General features: G+C 48.7%; 1 protein-coding gene across 5 annotated transcripts in view; it reads left to right on the top strand.

The window, feature by feature from the left end:
- ACACA (acetyl-CoA carboxylase alpha) overlaps positions 1-14,942 on the top strand; it is a 127,061-nt gene that overhangs the window by 34,650 nt on the left and 77,469 nt on the right. For all 5 annotated transcript variants that reach the window (XM_027698760.1, XM_027698758.1, XM_027698759.1 and 2 more), the window contains 14 exons: positions 1,526-1,687; positions 1,984-2,147; positions 2,906-3,056; positions 3,535-3,638; positions 4,165-4,246; positions 5,331-5,476; positions 6,122-6,272; positions 7,594-7,728; positions 8,101-8,247; positions 8,753-8,941; positions 9,515-9,615; positions 9,725-9,813; positions 11,468-11,592; positions 14,737-14,850. In XM_027698760.1, coding sequence (XP_027554561.1) covers positions 1,526-1,687; positions 1,984-2,147; positions 2,906-3,056; positions 3,535-3,638; positions 4,165-4,246; positions 5,331-5,476; positions 6,122-6,272; positions 7,594-7,728; positions 8,101-8,247; positions 8,753-8,941; positions 9,515-9,615; positions 9,725-9,813; positions 11,468-11,592; positions 14,737-14,850 — 1,860 coding nt within the window. The remainder of the gene's footprint in view (positions 1-1,525; positions 1,688-1,983; positions 2,148-2,905; positions 3,057-3,534; positions 3,639-4,164; positions 4,247-5,330; positions 5,477-6,121; positions 6,273-7,593; positions 7,729-8,100; positions 8,248-8,752; positions 8,942-9,514; positions 9,616-9,724; positions 9,814-11,467; positions 11,593-14,736; positions 14,851-14,942) is intronic.

Raw genomic sequence — 14,942 nt, 5'->3', positions numbered from 1 at the left:
CTCCAGGTGAGCCAGGGGCAGGTCCTGTGCTCCAGGTGAGCCAGGGGTGGGGTCCTGTGCTCCAGGTGAGCCAGGGGTGGGGTCCTGTGCTCCAGGTGAGCCAGGGGATGGATCCTGTGCTCCAGGTGAGCCAGGGGATGGATCCTGTGCTCCAGGTGAGCCAGGGGCAGTGTCCTGTGCTCCAGGTGAGCCAGGGGCTGGGCCCTGTGCTCTTGGAGGCTTTCAGAAGTGTTTGATCAGTGGTACCTGGAAGAGGCCTGAGCATGAAAAACCTGTTCTGCTGAAGGCTTAGTGAAACAGGGGGGGAGGGCTCTTGTCTGAGCCCAGCTGGGTGCTGGGTTAGAGCTGGATCACACACTGACATGGTACAGATCTCTAGATCTTGGTGCTGATAGAGGACAGAACATAAAGGGAACATTAGAGAGCTCTACAAACTATGGCCTATATCCCATGTGCAGGTAGCTGATACATGACTCCCACACATTTCCTCTTCAGCAAAAATCCCCAGTAAGTCCAAGGCCCATTTTGGTACTTTCTCAGCTGGAGCAAAGCTTCATTCAGTATCCCAAAATATTTATGCATCCCTGCTGTTGGAAAGCAAAGGCAGGTTCCCTTCTAGTTGTTTCTCCTTAAGATAAAAGGAGTGTGAAGGGAAGCAAGAGAGGAATAAAACACTGAGGTGGGAAAACTGATTTAAGGGAAGGTTGTGGGGAAGAAAGCCTGTCTTGACGAGCTTTGGCCATGAATAGTTCAATTATAGGCTCTGAAATTCCTTTGTGAACGAGTTGGCTTCTGAGGCTGCAGTGCCAGTTCTGGGCAGAGCGTCGCCCACTCTGCCCCCGAGGGACAGCAACCTCTGCCCAGAGTTTCTAGTGACAGAAGGAGGGGAAACAGAACAGACAACTGGATTTTTTCATCTCTCAGCAAGCTCAGCAGTTGTTTGAGGTTTCCCAAAGTCACGAGGGGATCCCTCACAGGTCCTGCAGAAAGCAGTTGTTGTCTGTCCCCTGTGTGTCCCCCTGAACTCCTGTGTGCTGCCAAGCTCCCTCCCTCTTCCCAGCCCCAAGCTTTTCCAGCAGTGAGTGAATGCCACAGTCCCCTCACACCACATTAGGGCTCTAGGTGCTTTTCTACTTCATTTTTGAACTCTATCTATGAAAAGCCTCCGACTAATGAACGGAATAAGTGGGACTTCACTCCATAAGATGCAGCCAGCAGCTGGTTCTGCAGGTTACTCTCTCCACAGTTTGTAGTTGCAAAATTCCACAGTTTCCTATAACCACTTAGGGCCCTCCTGTCTCACTGGGACCTCAGTGTATTTTTAACAGGCCTAATGCCCATCCTCAGCTGACCTGGCACTGTCTGCTTTCCCTGGAGCCTTTTAATCAGTCAATGGAAAATACTGACTGAAGGGCTTAAGGTGGATATTACACTGAGCTCAGCTGTCCTGGGAAATGGGAATGTTCGAGTCTGTGGGGAGAGAAACTCAGCGGTGGTTTCTTTCAATATTTCTTTTTCTCCTTAGATTGCCATGGGGGTCCCCCTGCACAGGATCAAGGATATCAGGGTGATGTATGGTGTTTCTCCCTGGGGAGACACAACTATTGATTTTGAGAACTCAGCCCATGTCCCCAGTCCCCGTGGCCACGTCATCGCTGCACGGATCACCAGCGAGAATCCTGATGAGGTGAGGGCTTGAATTCTGTGGTTACTGCTCACCACAGACTTCACACCTTGGGTCAATTCAATCCCTGCTGCTGCTCCTGAAAATTTTGGCAGCAAATTCAAAAGGTTCTTCCCTTCCCTCACTTAGCTGATGGTTCTCTGGACTCTGGTTAGACACAGACAGAACTAATTTATGTGTATATCAGGTTGCAGCACTAAGAGGTGTTCTAAGAGCCTTCAGAACTCTGATTGCTTCCCTAATTCTGGATTATTTACTTTTTCCTTAGGATGTAGAGCAATGTCTGTCTGTCTTTACAGGGATTTAAGCCCAGTTCTGGGACAGTTCAGGAGCTGAATTTCCGCAGCAATAAGAACGTCTGGGGCTATTTCAGCGTTGCTGCTGCAGGAGGGCTCCATGAGTTTGCTGATTCTCAGTTTGGTCACTGCTTCTCCTGGGGAGAAAATCGGGAAGAAGCCATTTCGTGAGTAGCCAGAAATGTGGTAGAGCCTTGGAAATTGCTTAGTTTTGTCCTCTCTGATCCAAACTGCCACAGAAAAACAAGGCTCCTTACTTCTAGGAGCTTTAAGAGAAGTTTCCCTCTCTACACCTTGTTTTCCACATCATGGTCAGACTTCTCATCCCTCTTGCTTTGCAATTCCACTGCATTGCACTTACATTTCTACACTTTTTGCTTAATTTTCTTTCCTTTTTTCCTGCCTGTTTCATCCCTGCTGCTGGGGTATGACATAGCTATTCCACTGTGTGGAAGAACCTCTTTGAAGTGTTCAGGTGAAGGCTTCTAACAGGAAAAACATTGCTGACTTGTTATGCCAATGCCTTAGGATGGTTTGTAAACCACTGAGTGCCCTTGTGGTGTGGAATATTAAAGCACCTGGTCTTAGGACAGGGTTGTCAGACTTGTCTTCCATGTTTTTAATCCTTCTGGGTGGGATGGAGACCGAGTGTGTTGAACACCTCTGACATGTGAGGGGTGCCTGGGTGGTGATAGCAGAGGGAACTCCTGATCCCACTGAGCTTCTCTTCTTCACACCAGCAGCAGAAAATCAATATTCTCTCATTCCCAAACATGCCATCCAGGGCCTTGCTCCAGTGCAGATGCTCTTCTGCTCTTCCCTTCAGGCTGCTTCTCCCGGCAGCTCACGAGGAGCTGTCTGGAGCTGCCAGCTTGGATGTCACCGTTTGCATGGGCTAGATAAGAGGGATTCTTTTCCCTTTCAGAAACATGGTGGTGGCTTTGAAGGAGCTGTCCATCCGAGGGGACTTCAGAACCACTGTGGAGTACTTGATCAAGCTGCTGGAGACGGAGAGCTTCCAGCAGAACCGCATCGACACGGGCTGGCTGGACCGACTCATCGCCGAGAAAGTGCAGGTCCAGCTGCTTTCCTTGCAGGAATACACATGGGAAAGAGGAGGGGAAGGCCTTGCTGTGTGCTGATGCAAAAGGACAAGGATTTAGGAGTGGTTAATGTCCACTTAATGAATTTTCACTGGCCTTAATTCTTATGTGTATCAAAACCCCGGGTCGTCCCTGCTGGGGAAAGTTGGTCCTAAAGTTGGCCAGAAAAGCATCTTTAGTGCATGTGGGAATTAAGACAAGTGTTTTGGAGTCTGGGGCAGATGGTAGTGGAAATGTTGGAGCCTCAAGATTTGATCCAGGATGTAGTTTTAAGGAATTACAGAGGTAATTGCTTCTGTGCAGAGTTCATATGGCTGCTACAGCAACTAAATTTTAAAGAGACGGTGGCCACGAATCAAAAATAGAGCTGAGGCTGGTGATTCTTGTCCGGTCTCCAGACTGGGCTGAAGCTGAAGGAGGTGTGACTGTGCCCTGTGCCCCCTCTCTGCAGGCTGAGAGGCCTGACACCATGCTGGGAGTGGTGTGTGGGGCCCTGCACGTGGCTGACGTGAGCTTGCGGAACAGCGTCTCCAACTTCCTGCACTCCCTGGAAAGGTAAAAGCACAAGTGCTCTCTAGTAATTGGTTCTGATTTGCAAGTTTCGTTCAATCCAGTCCAGAAATACTCAGGGCTTGTTATTTGCTGGCTGTTCACTGCCCCAGGAAGCTGTTTTTCCACTGGCCTGAGAGAGCTGGCAGGTATCTGTGCATCTCCCCAAAATATCCCCTGCTGTTTGCACAGATGGGTTTGGTTTCTGGCAGTTTTGGCAGAAGCTCCAAGAAATGGCTCAGAAACATGGAGTTCTTTCTCTATGTTTCTCCAGGGCAGCATTAGGGAATCTTGAATCACCCTTGGGTGAATGGAAAAGAGAGCAAAGCCAGCCTGTGTAGCTGGGGGGAGATGGGCTCATGTTGTCCTACTGATAAATGTCTCTCCTAAGAAGAGACTCTATAAAAACCTTCTCCCATTTCTCTGTTAGTGTTTCCCAATTCCTTGCATGCGTCTTTGAACCCATTTGGACCCCTGGTAGCCATTTGATGGCTTGTGGAAGATCAGTTTTGTTTTGTGCTTCTCTTCCCAGGGGCCAAGTGTTGCCTGCTCATACCCTGCTGAACACTGTGGACGTGGAACTCATCTATGAGGGAAAGAAGTACGTGCTGAAGGTATGATGGACAGTGGGCAAAACCATCCTGCTGCCACTGAGCACTGTGTGTGCTGCTCTAGCTTAGTCTTTGTAGAACGTGTAATTATGGGAATTACACCTGAACAGGGTTTATTTTCTCTGCTTTAGTGGGTGAAGAAATCAGTACAACCTCCCTTATGATAACACCTCATCCCATCTTTCCATTCCAATATCTCTGTAAACTCCTCTTGGAGTCAAGAAGTGCTCTGGGTAGGGTGAAAATTACTTTGTCATAGGCAAAACTGCCACAGGTTGACCAGAACTTTCAGTTGATGTTTCTGAATATGTGGGTCCACTCTGCTGGGTTTTTCACCCGTTGACATGACAGAATTTGTAGCAATTTGTTCCTTTACTGTTGCTCTTTCTTTGCTGCCTGCAAAACCTGATATTGTGAAACCAGACATGCAAAAGTTAGGAAATACGAGCCTTAAGGTTGCCTGTGCAATCTTCATTAGCTTCCCTGGGCAAATTTGGGATGGTGAAGTTTTTGTTGATGTGACCATATGCTGGTTTTTGCAGTTCTGAGTGTTCTGCACCCCTGCACCTCCCTGGTTTCATCTTGGCACCCCTCTGATGGGGAACAGAGGCACTGAGCAGCAGTTGAAGTTTCTATAAGGCATTTACCCGGAGCTCTGGGGCAGAGACTGTGATAGGATCCCTCTCTCTAGGGAGAACATTTGTTGCTTTCCCTGTGGGACAGTCTCTCTGTTTTCCCCCCAAATTACCTCCTCCATTATGCAGTTTTAGTACCTGACTGTGACTCGTACGTAGATCAGGGTGAAGAAATGATCCATGATTGCACAATCAAACCTCCACAGTCAGGCCTTAAGTGTGAGAGGATTAAATTGAGATTCATGGACAGCATTAGTTCTGGCATCTCCTGGCTGCCAAATGCTTGGCTTTGTGACCCCAAATTTTTTTTTACGTGAAAACAAATGTCTCTGTTCCCCTTCTTTAATTCCCACTATTGCAGCGCTTGGAAAACTGTGTGTGTTGTGGCAACTGAGGCACTCTCAGTGCTGTGTTTAATTCATGGGGTATTTGCCATTCCTGTGGACCTGCAGGTGACCCGACAGTCTCCCAATTCCTACGTGGTGATCATGAACAGCTCCTGTGTGGAGGTGGATGTGCACAGGCTGAGTGATGGGGGGCTGCTCCTCTCCTACGATGGCAGCAGCTACACCACCTACATGAAAGAAGAAGTGGACAGGTACAGATGAATGTTTAACATTCACATACAAGTCAAACTTAGGTGTGCTCGTAACTTTTTGCCTCCCAAAGATCAGCTGGGAATGGAATTCTCTCTTAGGAAGAGGTTCCTAGATGTGTTGTGGATGAGTTTAAACGGAGAAGTTGCCTTCACTTGGAGAGCAGATCTTGGTTACTGTTAGAAGGGAGATCTGAATGTGCAGCAATGTGGAGTCCCTGTTCCTCTGCTGGTTCTTTGAAAATGCCCTCTGGGATTATAAAAACTGAAAACCAGAACATGAAAATCTTTAAAGTCCTTGAAACTCCACAGCTGCCTTAGAAATAGAGACAAGATGTGCTGTTTCAGTGCATTCCCTCAAAATTCCCTGCAAGGATCACAGCAGTGAAAATCCCCAGGTCTGGAATGTGAACCTTTGCTCCACCTGCTGGGTTCTGTTCCTGGAAACTTAACAAGTTGGTCAGGAGGACAAAGAGGTTGGGTAACTTTTGGGCTTGAAATAATGTAGAATCTCCCCCTCTCAACTGCTTGAGGTGTTTTCCTTTAGTTTTATTTCGAACTAGAATAGGGAAAGAGGGAATGCATTTCCCCCTTCCCCTGCCTTCCCCAGGGAATTCTGTGGCAGTGATTTGTCCCCCTCTGTCCTAGGTACCGCATCACCATCGGGAACAAGACGTGTGTGTTTGAGAAGGAGAACGATCCCTCCATCCTGCGCTCGCCTTCGGCGGGGAAGCTGATCCAGTACGTGGTGGAGGATGGGGGACACGTGTTTGCTGGCCAGTGCTTTGCAGAAATCGAGGTAAAAGAGTCTCAAGGAACTGGCTTGGCTGCCCAGGCAATAGCTGAGGGGGAGGGATATTAAATGCTTTGGAACTGGGGGTTGAACACGAGGGATAATTCACAGCACTTCCTCTCCAAGCTTTGTCCGTGTTTTAACCTGGACTAAAGCAGGAATCAGTGAGAGTGATGGGGTGGGGAGAAAATTACTGAACAGCTGAAGCTGAAGTGTTAATGGCTGTACACCAAGTGCTAAGCAGAATTTCTCAGCAGTGAGACCATGGTTGTCATCTTGCTGTGATTCCAAGGGAGAGTGGGATCCACGTGTTTTCCAGCAGTGGTGAAGAAGACCATTGTAGGAGCAGGAGCAGGTGTCCAGGGAAAAGCCCCAGACCTTCCACTTGTAGTACTAACAGAGACTCAGAAGCAGAGTTATGTGCCAGGATTAAGTAAGAAACTAAGACTTCTCTGATTACCTGATCATTTATCAGGTTGATCGGATGAGTTAATAAGTGTCACTCCTCCCTTCTTCTCCCTTGGAAGTTACTTAACTCTTCCAGAGGAGGAGGATGAGCAATTTCTGCAGCAGGGTGAGGAAAGCATGAGGGGTTGTGTAGGAGTGTGTGGCTCAGAACAGATTTGAGGGAGGGGAGGGGAGGGTGTGTGATGACAGAGGGGCAATTAAACCACTTGGGGACAATGTGTAGGAGAAAAATATCAAGACACAGATCCAGTTATTTTATGTAAGTGCTTTTACACTGCAACAGGGTCATGGCTGAGAAGGAACCACCTACACAGTCCCTGTGCTCCCAGTCTGGTAGAGCACAGTAAGGGTAAAACCAAGCTGGCTCCCCCATGCCCAACCCTTCTGCTCCAAAGGCAGGAGCTTCCATGGTTGATCTAAGAAAGCCTTTCTGTCTGGGAAGAGCTGTCTGAGGGCTCTAGAAAGTGACCCTGGTTCCCTCTGCTCAAAGTGAAGGTGTTGCTGTAGCTTTTGAGAGGAGCCTTTGGAGTGCAGCAGCTGCAGCAGTAAATTGGGTCTGCTTTGTTCATTGTGCTGAATGTGGGACCTTCCTGGGTCCCTGTTGGTTCAGGCAGCATGGAGCAGGTGACATTCCTGAGGATGGCTTCATGCTGCACTAATTTGTGGCCAATTATTCAGTTCTTCCATTCACCTTAGTGTCTGGGTTTGTTCCCAGTGTGTGTGCTTGTAAGCTTTTGGGAAAGCCTGGATGCCAAAGCTGCTCATGCAGGTCTGTCTGTGGTGGGACACTGGCTCCCCAAACTAGACCCATTTTAGGGCACATGGAAGCTGAGTGTGTAACCTGTTTTTCCTTGTGCAGGTGATGAAAATGGTGATGACGGTATCAGCAGGAGAATCAGGCTGCATCCACTATGTCAAACGGCCAGGGGCAGTCCTGGACCCAGGCTGTGTGATTGCCAAGCTCCAACTGGATGATCCCAGCAGGGTTCAGCAGGTGAGGAGTTGCAGGAAGCGCAGATGTTGTGGGGTTTTTAATAGGGGAGTGATGTTGAGGGTGGTACGAGATGGTCCAGTGAACCAGTTTCCCATTTGTGCATTGTACTGGAATTGTCACTTCACCATTCATTTGTCTCAGCTGAGGATTGGACTCAGATTATTCTCTCTCTCTCTGATTCAGGATAATTCTACCATTCCTGTTCTCTCTTCTTACCTCAGTACTAATGTGGGTTTGTGTCTCTCAACCAAGTGCCTCTTCCGCTCTGGGAATCCTTCCAAATTAAATCTGAGGCTCCAGCCGAGGGTACCTGGGCATTGCCCCCCTGGCTGATGCCACAGAGGAGGGTCAGTGGCACTGTTGTTGTTCCAGGCTGAGCTGCACACGGGTACCCTGCCCCAGATCCAGAGCACAGCACTCAGAGGGGAGAAGCTCCATCGCATCTTCCATTACGTGCTGGATAACCTGGTCAACGTGATGAACGGGTACTGCCTGCCAGAGCCCTTCTTCAGCAGCAAGGTACTGGGTGCTTCTTGTTGCAGAGCCAGAGCACAATATTCTTCCAGCTCAGGGCAGGGTTGGCCAATTTTGCCTGTCACAGCCAGAGGACCCAGAGCCAGGGCAGTGGTGCCCTGCTGTGGCCAGCTCAACTGGGTTGGCTTGGACTTCTTGTGGTCAGTCTCACCAGAGAGGAAGATCTCACAGGGTCCAAGCACACCTCGTGCATCCGTGTCCTTCTGTCTTGGAGAGGTCTAGTCACAGCAGAATCACAGAATCAATTAGGTTGGAAAAGACCTCCAAGACCATGGAGACCAACCTGTGACCTATCCCCACCTTATCAGCCAGACCAGAGCACTGTGTGCCACGTCCAGTTGTATCCTGAGCACCTCCAGGGATGGGGACTCCACCCAGGAATTCCTTCTGATCTCCAACAATAGATGGGAGAGACCCCTTTCCTTTTTTCCCTTCTTGCTGCTTATTCTCTTCTTCCTGCTTGTCTTTACACTGCCTTGTCTCTCTGTAGGTGAAAGGCTGGGTGGAGCGACTGATGAAGACTCTGAGAGATCCATCTTTGCCTCTGCTGGAACTTCAGGACATCATGACCAGCGTGTCTGGACGGATCCCACCCAACGTAGAGAAGTCCATCAAGAAGGAGATGGCCCAATATGCCAGCAACATCACATCAGTCCTCTGCCAGTTCCCCAGCCAACAGGTGATCAACCACACTTCTACAGGGGGATAAAAATTGATTTGTGCCGGGACAGAAGGTTCCTTTAAATTACCTGGAGATTAATTGAACCTGAAAGGTGTGTTGGAACGTGGGATCTTCATGATGAAAGATGCTTGCCTGTATCACTTGAGCTTAAAGGCTTGTCTCCTTCCCCTCTGCTGAAGGGGATGTGTTCCCTGCTCAGTGTAGCTTTAAACAGGCGGTTTAGAAACACTTTAATCTCACCAGTGGCCTTGTGGGCATTTGTTTGTTTGCTTTTTACCTGGTACAGGTGCTGCAGTGCAATTTGCACCTTAAAAAAGAATAACTGCAGCTAAGGAGGGCCTGACCAGGTCAGGAGATGCTGGAAGATGATTTCTCCCCTGTATAAATCATGCATTGATTCTTGTGTCATTGTCAGGTCATTAACTTCCTCAGCAGTGTAAGGCTTTGGCTCTTACTGGACTCTGCTGGAGCTCTCTCTGGTGTGTCTGGAAGTTCTCAGCTTCTCTGCTGGCTGTTCAGCCAGATGATCCCATCCAGAACCGGGACTGTCACGTGGTTGCTCTCTTGCAGATCGCCAACATCCTGGACAGCCACGCCGCCACCCTGAACCGCAAGTCGGAGCGGGAGGTTTTCTTCATGAACACTCAGAGCATCGTGCAGCTCGTGCAGAGGTGAGGGGCCATTTCCAGGGGTGTCCTGCAAAATGTGAGCTCCTCCCCACAGCAGGAGAGGCAGGGGCTGTGTGTTCAGCCGGGCTCACTCCGTGCTGGGTTTCTGCAGGTACCGCAGTGGGATCCGGGGCCACATGAAGGCCGTGGTGATGGATCTGCTCCGTCAGTACCTGAAGGTGGAGACTCAGTTCCAGCACGGTGAGTCTCTGAGCACACCAAGGGTTTGATTTCTGAAAGAGCCATGCTTGGTCCCAGCAGGTCCACATGGGCCCCTTCGAGGCGGTTTACTCCGACTTCATGGTGAGGGTCTGCAGTCAGATCCTGGCTTTTGTAGAGGAGCCTCTGTCCCCTTTGAGTTTTCATGGTAAGAGTGTTCAAGAGGCAAATGACAAACTCCACTTCAGATTTGTCTGTTCTGCTGGTGGTTTATCCTTCTTCTTTTACATCCCGTGCCATTGGGATGATTCTGGTCATCCCACTGTGTCATGATGTGATTCTGGTCTCTTTTCAGTGTGGAAATGCTCCTTTTCCTTGGAACTTAAACAAATAACTTCCATAGGAGTTCCTGATCCTCTAATTGAGGACTTTTGTATGACCTGGAGTAAAAAGATAGACTTGCTGAGTTATGAGGTGTGTTGCCATTTCTGGTCTCTTACTGAGCTCACTAAGGCTGAGCCACTCTGTGTGGTCTCTGCTTGTTCCAGATCAGAGGTGAAGCAGTTTTCCCTCCCTGACTCTGTCAGCAGTGACCAACCCCTGGTGAATTCCCCTGCTTGGATACTCCACGTGTAGAATCTTCACACTGGGAGCTTGATTTATATTTCCTGATTTCTGCGCATCTGCAGGAAAAACTGGAATCAGAAAACCTGTTTAAATTCACCACGTAATTTAGTTGTGTCTTGCCTTTTTGTTAAGTTCTATAGTAAGGAAATCAAGTGCAGTGAAACCAAAAGTCACTGAGTTACCTGCTGTAAAGTGCCAGGAAGGTGTTTGCTGTCCATGAGCACAAACCCCAGAGCTCAGTCTGAAGCTGAGAGATGAAATCAATGCCTTGCACTGCTGTATCCAGGCACAAGATGGCAATGAAGCCCTGACTAATTCCAAGGCTCTGGCTCTTACAGGTAGTTCAGATTCCACTCTTCTTTTGTCCTGCTTCATTACCTGCACCAGCCTAATGCTACTGCAGGTTCATTTCCACTTCAATTTGCTGGTAGTAGAGGATGGTGCAAGGCTTTTTGCTGTTATTTCATTCCAGTTGTCATTTGAATGAAAGTCTGAGCCAACCATTCCTCTCTGTATTGCTCACGAAGGAGGCATTTGGTGTAGGAGCTGTTTAATAAGAGTAGGATGTTTGAATTAAAGTTTGCAGTTTGTGGTGGTGGGAATGCTTCCTTCCCAAAATGGATTGTGTGGGCCATAGAATGGTTTAGGTTGGAAGGGACCTTAAAGATCATCCTGTTCCACCCCCTGCTATGGGCAGAGACATCTTCCACTATTCCAGGTTGCTCCAAGCCCTGTCCAATCTGGCCTGGAACACTTGCAGGGATGGGGCAGCCACAGCTTCCCTGTGCAACCTGTGCCACAGCCTCCACACCTTCAGAGGGAAGAATTTCTTCTCAATATCTCATCTAACCCTGCCCTCTGGCAGTGTGAAGCCATTCCCCCTTGTCCTATCACTCCAGGCCCTTGGAAATAGTCTCTCTCCATCTTTCTTGTCGGCTCCCTTCGGGTACCACGCGAGGGAGATCCTTAAAAAATATACATAGAAAGATAAAGACACATCAGTAACTTGTATTCCTTGACACAGGGGTGTGAAGACTGGGGGGAAAAAATTGTGCATTTCTGCTTGCAGGTCACTATGACAAGTGTGTCTTCACCCTTCGGGAGGAGAACAAGAGCGACATGAACGCGGTGTTGAACTACATCTTCTCCCACGCCCAGGTCACCAAGAAGAACCTGCTGGTTACAATGCTCATTGTAAGTGTCTGCTGCTGCTTCCTGTGTGGGGGATGCTTGGGAAGGTACTGCACTGGCAGCTCAAACCCACGAAAAGCAGGTGATTCCTTTTTGTGGTGGCAATTCTGTGGTAGCAGCAAGGTTTTTACAGTGCTCCTTTGCCAAGGGAGGGAGGTGGGTGGTGGGTAGTGAATGGCATCAGCCTGTATGGAGCCATAGTTTGGTCTTACAGGTTTGGCAGTGATTCCTTCTCCCTGGGTAGAGAGTCCCAGAAAGTCTTTTCTGGGGTCTGCAGTGGTGCTTTTGGGCTGGCTGTCCTTGGGCTGCACGAGGGACTGGCAGGGCTCAGTATCAGCCCAAAGTTGGTCACTCCAGATCAGGCCTTTGCCCCTTGGGATGTGTGTGGCTGTTCAGGGGCTCACAGAGGGAATGAGAATCTCCTGGGGCTGGAATTTCATGTGGTCAGACATAAAATCCACCTCAGAAACACAAGGAATCCTTGTGTCAGGACCCACCATCTCCTTCTTGTGTTCTTCTGGCTTGTTACTCCATGAAAATTCTCAGTCCTCATTAACTTCATTCCCACTCTAATGGGTAAAACTCCCAGTGAATTACATTCCCGGAAAAATAATTAAAAAAACCCAATTGAGTCCCATCTCTTTTTCCTATTTCCTAAAATGGCCCAAAGAATCCTTGTCTCACACGATGCTTTGAAGCAGAACGAGTGCTCACCTTCCTCAAGGCAGGATGAATTTTGCTACAACATGATTTCCAACAGACTGGATTTGGGTGTCCTGCTTTTTAAGAGGCTGATTCCAATACTGTCTCTTCTTTTTCCCCAAACTTGCTTTCCTTCTTCTTTTATTTTACAAACATAATATGGTCTGTTACTGCCAAAAATACATCCTAAGTAGCCATCCACGAAAAATAACTCCAAAGCAAATAAAGTATCATAATTTTCCTAGGCCGAGACCGGGTTTCTTAAATTCTCATTTGTAAGATGGAAGGACCCCGGCATTCTTTCTTTCTTTCTTTCTTTCTGGCTCTCCTTTTTCCCCCTCTTTTCCTCCCCTTTTCCCTTTTTGGTGTGTGGTGTGATTGTAAGTAACGCTTGCCTTAAGAATCTCATTATTTGAACACGGAGCCATATTTCCTCTGAGAATTCTGGAGTAGCTTTGAGCCGGGGCTGTTCATTTCTCAAGTAATCACGCTGGCGTGATGGAGAGAGAAAATGGCAGCTGTTCTCAGCTCAGGCCTTCAATTTTCTTCAGAGTCCAGTCACTCAAGTGTGTAATTACACGGGGGTGCCGGCGAGGCGTTAGCCCTTGTCAGAGAGCTGGTTTGAGGCTTCGCTGCTGCCTTTGCCAATCGGAGCAGGCAAAGCCGGCGCCTGGTTTTATTCTGTTGTTGTCATCCCGATTATTTCTTGCTAAAATGAGACCGAAACTTTTGGCCTGGTTTGTTGCCCCTTTGCACAGGCCGTGTCGTTGGGCCCTGCGTTGGCCATGTGGGGAGGCCTCAAGGAGCTTTCCTTTTCCTGTGTGGTCGCTCTTCCCACCACTGTCAGTTATTTCTGCTTGAGTGAAGGCCAGCATCCCAGTTTGCTGGAATTTAAATCACCAGAGGTGGAAGAACCCTCCTGGGTGACCCGAGCGCTGCTGGAGCGGCCACTGCCTCACCACGGGGTCTGCCCTGGTGGGTGTCACAGGGACTTCTCTGGAGTGGGAACAGGGGCTCGGGAGGGGCAATGTGCCTTTGGTCACCCATGGCACAGCTGGCTTTTTGAGTTTCAGGACATGCTGTGAACCAAAAGATGGTTGTTCCTCTTCCATCCGACTCTTCGTGTCCGAGGGACCCGGTGGCACGTTTGGTGTCACCATGGTTGGAGGCTGTGGTGTTTTATGGGTGGCCAGGCTGTTTCTGTGGGGTGGGTTAAGTTTGTCCGAGGGCAGCGACACGTCCAAGTACCTCGATGCCTCTGTGGCTGTTATTGATGTGTCCCAGGAATCCATTACTAACAAGCGGCTCCGAGGATGGTTTCAGTAATGGTGCTGTGCTGCCATCATTCACCTTTTGTAGCCAGCAGGCTCCTAAGGCAGGGTGGGAACTACTTCATCCTTCATATATTTGTTGAAATACGGTGTGATTTGTTGTTGTATGTTCATTTTCTGTGCTTAACTGGCTGCTCTATGCACATGCCTGCCTGGTGGCATGGCAGGAGTCCCGTGTCCTATCGGATTTCTGTTACCTGGAGCAGCAACATTACAACACCCTGGAATTTGTGTTTCAAATCCGACCAAGGCAGTTCTTGAATTATTCACTGTGAATTCCCCCAGTGTCCCGGAGTGGATAAATGTACAAAACTTTCTTTGGGAGAGATCACTGCAGTGTTTGCTGGCCCAAGACTGGTTAGGAGGGGACAGCAACCTGGTCAGAGTTAGGAGCTTAGATTTTTTTTAATCAGAGGGATTTAGGTCTCTCCCTGAGAGACCTGTGTCGTTGTTCCTAGAGGTGCCATCGTGCTTGAGTGGGGTCAGAGAGAAAGGGATCAAGAGCAATGTGGGGGAAAAGCTCTTTAGCTTTGGAATCTCATGAACTGTTCTTGTCAGTCAGTCTGTGGGACTTGTATTATTTGTGTTTGGTTTTTACTTTATTTTCCCTGACAGGCTTATCTATCTAACCTGCTGCACAGAGGTTTCCTCTTATACTTTTCCATTTCTTGGATCTTCAAAGGGCCTTTTCTGGACTGTGGGTGTTCAGAATATCTTAAAACTTTAAGGCACCAGCTCTTTCTTGTGGCAAATTCCTGTTTCATCTCACATTTCCCTCCTATGATTAATTTACCAAGACAAGCTGTTAAGTGGTGTGTGGAAGGAACATGTTAGAGGCTCCTAGAGTGTTTCCAGCTTTGGGAGTGGGAGGCTCACAAGAAGAGTTGAAGACTGTGGGATTATTCATGGTGGAAATCAAAACTATTTTTGGAAGAAAGCCTTTGCTGTTTGCATTTTACTGAATGGAAGAATTCAGAAGAGTTTTGGAACAGCATTAACACTGGCAGTTATGCTCTTTGGTTTTGTTGTGTGTCTGAGGCTTGAACTCCTTTGAGGGAGGATGGAAGATGGTTTCCCTCTTGTTCTAATCATTTCCTGTTCTGTTCATTGCCAGGACCAGCTCTGTGGCCGTGACCCCACCTTGACAGATGAGCTGATCAATATTCTGACAGAGCTGACCCAGCTCAGCAAGACGACCAACGCCAAGGTGGCCCTGCGGGCACGGCAGGTAAGGGAGTGTGTCCAGCAATCCCAGCTGATCCCTGATTCACTATGGAGCTGTTCCTGCCTGGAGCTCACCCTTCTGGGAAGTCTGTGTCT

The sequence above is a fragment of the Neopelma chrysocephalum genome, unplaced genomic scaffold, assembly GCF_003984885.1.
Source record: "Neopelma chrysocephalum unplaced genomic scaffold, ASM398488v2 Primary Assembly neopelma1_132, whole genome shotgun sequence".
Lineage (NCBI taxonomy): Eukaryota > Metazoa > Chordata > Aves > Passeriformes > Pipridae > Neopelma > Neopelma chrysocephalum.
This window is presented reverse-complemented; position numbering and strand designations above follow the sequence as displayed.